We start from the raw sequence: 6000 nt of genomic DNA, 5'->3' as shown, positions 1-6000 counted from the left end.
CGTAAAGAGCCCGCCTGGTTCTTGATTAGCGTGTTCTCACGTCTATCTTTAAAAGATCCCACCTCTCCCTTAGAGCCCTTTTTCTTATTGGACTTTAGAACTGGAGGGCTGATCCCAGGGGGCGAACGCCAGATACGCAACGCCCTTCTGCTCAGCGGGTACCGCCCTAGTAAAGTAGTAATCCTTCCCATTGGCTAATCGATCCGCCTCTCTTCCGTAAGTCCCTCTTTTCCCCCTCCCTCATTGGGCGGGGCAGCAGCGACGGGGCGGGGCCTAGGCCGGGCTTGTGGCGCGCTGTTCCCTCCTCCTCACCCCCCCCTCCCTGTCCGGTCCAGGTTCGCTTGCCTCGTCAGCGTCCGCGTTCTCCCCGGGCCCCCCCTAACCCCCCCCGCTGCAGGATTCCCCCTCCCAGAGCTCGTGCCCGCGCTGCCACCATGAGCGGTAAGGATCCTTGCCCTCCACGCCGGGGGCTTGGAAGCGGGTGAGGGGGCGCGCGCGCGGGCCAACCGGGCGGTCCCCGCCGAGAGGGGGGGCGGGCGGGAGGCGGCGGCGGCGGCCTTGGTCCCGCCCGGGGCGGAGGGAAAGGGAAGGGACGGGGGAGGGAGTGAGAGAGAGCCGGGGCAGTGGCGGGGCCTCCGAGGGGGAGGGGGGATGGGCTGCCCGCCCCGGGGGAGGGGGCAGCGCGGCCTCGCCCGCCCCCTGCCCGCCCCGGCCACGGGGGACGGGCCTCCCCCGCTTGCCGCCCGCTGCCCGCCCGCCAGCCTCAGGCTCCTCTGGCGGGGGCGCCGAGGCCCCGCAGGCTCCGCCCGGGCCTTACGCCTCCCGCCCGCCCTGGGGCCGCCGCCGCCAATGCCGCGGCCGCCGCTGCCCCGGGCCTCCTCCCCCACCCCGCTGTCGATCCCCCCCTTTTGGGGGCCCCCCCCGTGGGTCCGCCCTCGCCCCGCCCATTCCTCCGAAACCGCCCTGGCCCCCCTCGGCCCGCCTCCTCCCCGCCCCCGAAACCGCCTTCTCTCCTCTTCCTGGGGACCCCCACCCCGTTCTCTCCTCTGGCCACCGCCGTCTCCCCAGGGCTGCCCGGGTCCCCTGCTTCATAGAACCCCCAACTCGTGGAGGGCTCCTGGCATTGGCGGCCGTGTCCAGCCTCCCCATCCTCCCTGCCCAGAGACCCAGTCCTCCCCGTGCCCACTCCGCCGCGGCCGCCTCGCATCCCAAGATGACCAGCCGTGGAGCTTGGGGTCTGAGTGCCCCGTGCACCCGCCCATCCCCCCGCTCCCGGTGCCCCTTCCCGCTCGTCTGCCTTTCCCTGCGTCCCAGCTTGTCTCGGACCTTGTATCGCCCTCCTTTGCTGCCTCTTTGAATGTTCTGGCTTTTTTAATCTTCTCCAGATCAAGATCATTCTGTGGATGAAATGCCTGTTGTGGTGAAGATTGAGAAAGGAGTTGGCAGTAATGGTGGAGGTGGCTTTTCCCAGACTCGCAGCAGCAGCACAGGCAGCAGCAGTAGTGGAGGAGGAGGTGGCCAGGTGAGTTAGAATGCCCAAACCTCACTAAATAGTTGAGTCCCCATACATAGTAAGTAATTCTTTTGAAGTAGGGAGGACTCGAAGTGGAGGAAAAAAAGGTATTGAGAAAATTGTCCCCTTGGATGGGAATTCAGACAATGAATTGGGGATAGGACATTGAGTGACTCATGGCATTCTTCTTTCAAATAGCATATCTGAAGTTAGGGCATTCTTAATGCAAGGTGTGAATGATTCTTGCCTCTCAGGTTGTATTGTTCAATGCAAATACCTGAGAGACTCCTTGGTTTGCTTCTTCAGGCTGTTCTGGATCTCCCACTGTGTTCTTTTTGTACTTGCTTGTCCGGTGTGCTATCTTTGCTTATGTTTCATGCAGCAGTCTGGTTGTATTTTGTCTCTCGTCTCCTTCTTGGTATTTGTGCATGACTGAGGGCTGACATATGACAAATCAATAATCCTCCTCCCTTTCCTCTCTGACCAGGAGTCCCAGCCATCCCCACTGGCTTTGCTAGCAGCCACTTGCAGCAGAATCGAGTCACCCAATGAAAACAGCAACAACTCCCAGGGCCCAAGCCAGTCAGGGGGCTCAGGTGAGCTCGATCTCACAGCCGCCACACAGCTCACCCAAGGTGCCAATGGTTGGCAGATCATCTCCTCCTCTGGGGCTACCCCTACCTCAAAGGATCAGGGTGGCAGCAGTAGCAATGGTAGCAGTAGTAGTGAATCCTCCAAGAATCGCCCAGTCTCTGGTGGGCAATATGTTGTTACCACCACCCCCAATATACAGAACCAGCAAGTTCTGACAGGACTTCCTGGAGTGATGCCTAACATTCAGTATCAAGTAATTCCCCAGTTCCAGACTGTTGATGGGCAACAGCTGCAGTTTGCCACCACTGGGGCCCAAGTGCAGCAAGATGGTTCTGGTCAAATTCAGATAATACCAGGGGCAAACCAGCAGATTATTACAAATAGAGGGAGTGGGGGCAATATCATCGCTGCTATGCCAAACCTGCTCCAGCAGGCTGTCCCCCTCCAAGGCTTGGCCAATAATGTCCTCTCAGGACAGACTCAGTACGTGGCCAATGTCCCAGTGGCTCTGAATGGGAATATCACCCTGCTGCCTGTCAATAGTGTTGCTGCAGCCACCCTGACTCCCAGTTCCCAGGCAGTCACAATCAGTAGCTCAGGCTCTCAAGAGAGTGGCTCACAGCCGGCAACCTCAGGGACAACTATTAGCTCTGCTAGCCTGGCAACCTCACAAGCCAGTTCTGGATCCTTTTTCACTAATGCCAGCAGTTACTCGTCCACAACCACCACCAGCAACATGGGCATTATGAATTTTTCTACCAGCGGAACATCTGGGACCAATACTCAAGTGCAGACACCACAAAGGGTCAGTGGGCTTCAGGGATCTGACTCTCTGAATGTTCAGCAGAACCAAACGCCTGGAGGTACACTCCAGACCAGTCAACAGAAAGAGGGAGAGCAAAACCAGCAGTCACAGCAACAACAGCAGATCCTCATCCAGCCTCAGTTAGTTCAAGGGGGACAGGCTATTCAGGCTCTCCAGGCTACACCACTGTCAGGCCAGACCTTTACAACCCAAGCTATTTCTCAAGATGGTCTCCAGAACCTCCAGCTTCAGGCTGTTCCCAACTCAGGCCCCATTATCATCAGGACACCAACCGTGGGGCCTAATGGGCAAGTCAGTTGGCAGACTATTCAGCTTCAGAATCTTCAAGTCCAGAACCCACAGGCTCAGACAATCACCCTGGCACCAATGCAGGGTGTCTCTTTGGGACAGACTGGCAACAGCAACACCACCCTCACACCTATCGCCTCAGCTGCCTCCATCCCTGCTGGCACAGTCACTGTGAATGCTGCTCAGCTCTCTTCGATGCCAGGCCTCCAGACCATCAACCTCAGTGCACTAGGTGCTTCAGGAATCCAGGTGCACCAGCTGCCAGGTCTGCCACTGACCATAGCAAATGCCACAGGTAAGGAATATTCAGGATGGGACTGAGATGTTTATGTTATAGAACTGACCTTGGCACATCAGCGGAGGAGCTCCAGCCTAGGGATAGGACTTATTTTCCAGCTGCTTGCAGAGACCTGTTTGGCTAACACTTCTGCCTAGGCAGGTCTATACTAGAGAATTTACAATGATGTCGCCAGATCATTTGGAATTAAGTATTAACAGTCATTCTTCACTCCAGTGCATCTAGATTCATATTTATTATCATACTTTTTATTAGAATAAAACTTCAGTTACCTGGAAACCCTGAACCATAGCAGCTCAAATGAAGACAATTAGAACTGGAAGAGACCTCAGATTGTTTAGTCCAGTCTTATTTTACATTTGTAGAAACTAAGGCAAGAATTGACTTGCTTAGGCACACAACTAGTTAATGGTAGAGGCCAGGACCAGAACGAAAGTCTCCTGACTCATCTTTAGTGCATTTTCCTTGGTTAACTGGTTTTTTTTGGGGGGAGGGCTTGGGAAGGAACAGTCAGCATTTAATGAGAGTTGTATATCACAAAAAAGATTGTACTATGTAAGAATCTAATTTTAAAAAATTTCCAGGGAATTTCTGGCGTCAGAATTTGAGCCCATTTTCTCAAAACTTTTGGCATTTGTAATAGAGTGCCACTATATATATTGATTATAATCCTGACAATATTGCAGTTGTAATCATCAAAAATATTAACTAATGTTTGGTGTGCTATACAACTAAGGAATTAAAAAAAAAGTCTATACTACGATAACATCTTTATTAGTTAACACGTGATTAACTAGGAAACTAGTTTAAAATTCCCACATCCTTAGATAGCTTATGGGGCTTTGCTAGATGTCCTATGTACAACTATTAGGGCCACTACTTAATCCAAATGTAGGTTAGTGATTTAGTAAAGAATCCTTCCCAGGTACTTATGAGGGAATAGAGCAAGGTAAAGTTATGGACCTAAATTACAGCATTGGTATCATAATGGGCATGTCTTAGGAGTTAAAAAATAGGTTAAGGTGGGGTGAATGGGTGAGAACATTGGTCTGTTTAGAATAGAATTCATTAACTTCTATTCAAATGCAGTGGTATTCTCTTAATTAGAGAAGTTTGGTTTCATGCTCTATTGTATATTATCAGGAATGTTCATTTAAAATGTGGATGATTAAAAATATCAAAATTCCATCAAATTGTTGAACTTCATGGCTCTATTTTGGAATATAGGTAGGTGGTATAAGCATCACATCATGTACTTTAGAAGACAAAAAGTGTTGTTGGAGATGAAAGGCTGGTGTTGGTGTCTCAAGGACCTGATTTCAAATGTCTCTTACCGGTCATAGCCACATGACCCTGGGTAACTACCACTAAGAGCTATGTACCAATTTCTGATCTGAATCAGTAGTGGAGAGTATTTCCACATAAGGAAGTTCCTTCACCAATATCATGTCTGTACCCTTGAAATTATTTATTTTATTTTATTGTAGACCACTTTATCTTGTAGTTTTAAGAAAGTTTCAGGAAATAGCAAATAAAGCTTCCTCATTTGTAAGCCTTATCGTTTGTTTAAAATAATTATACTTTAGAGCCTTAAGATATACTCAAGTTTCTTAATTCAGTAAATTTGATATTGTGAGGGATCAAAACTCTTGCCATTTTCTACAAAGACATAATTTAATCCTAGGATTCATTTCAGCTCTTAAAATCTTTGAAAACCCATTTAATTTTCCTTCTTACTGCTTCTCCAAATCCATTTTAAGATAAGAAAATTGACATGTAGAGAGTCATACATTAAAAAGTGGGATTAGCACCCTGTACTCTTGTTCCTTTGTCTAGTGGGAAAAAACTGATTTCAACTACTGTTACTTCAAATAAGATTACAAAATGATGTACCCTCTTTGGTTGTTTGGTTGTTTCAGCTCTTCTGTGATGCCATTTGGGGTTTCTTCAGCAAAGATACTAGAGTGATTTGTCATTTCCTTCTCCAGTTCATTTTACAGATGAGGAAACAGACAAATAAAATTAAGTAATTACTTGTTCAATGTCACACAGCTAGTAAGTGTCTGAGGCTGGATTTGAACTCATGAAGATGAGTCTTTAAGGGCAGGCCTGGTGTTCTACTGTGCCACCTAGATGAGTTTTAGTGTTCTATTTGGCATCGTACTTTTTATAGGTCAGAGAATATAGTGATGGAAATGTAGGAAACTTGAACTCATTGTAGAAATCTACAGGTAACATGTTAAGTTATATTTTCTTTATTCTTAGGATTTCTGTCTAGTGCCTTTGGGGAACAGCATGATTATTTTTAAGTCTATGAAATATTAAAAAAGTTTTCAGCTTGTGCTCTGGATATCCATAATGGGGATTTGTTGTTATTGCTAAATCCTGTTGTAGAGAAACCTAGTGTTCCCTTTGCCACAGGCAAAGCCATCATGTTATTTATGATCTTTGAGCTAAAGACAGAGGTCATCTTAGTTATTC

General features: G+C 49.0%; 1 protein-coding gene across 1 annotated transcript in view; it reads left to right on the top strand.

Annotated features, from left to right (window-relative positions):
* Positions 1 to 284: 284 nt before the first annotated feature.
* SP1 (Sp1 transcription factor) overlaps positions 285 to 6000 on the top strand; it is a 33664-nt gene continuing 27948 nt past the window's right edge. The window contains 3 exon segments of the mRNA XM_051963235.1: positions 285 to 441; positions 1386 to 1522; positions 2001 to 3516. Of these exon segments, the coding sequence (XP_051819195.1) occupies positions 435 to 441; positions 1386 to 1522; positions 2001 to 3516 (1660 nt within the window). The 5' untranslated portion in view covers positions 285 to 434.

Source organism: Antechinus flavipes, chromosome 5 (assembly GCF_016432865.1).
Source record: "Antechinus flavipes isolate AdamAnt ecotype Samford, QLD, Australia chromosome 5, AdamAnt_v2, whole genome shotgun sequence".
NCBI lineage: Eukaryota > Metazoa > Chordata > Mammalia > Dasyuromorphia > Dasyuridae > Antechinus > Antechinus flavipes.
Note: the sequence above shows the minus strand (reverse complement) of the source record. Positions and strands in the feature narration are given on the sequence as shown.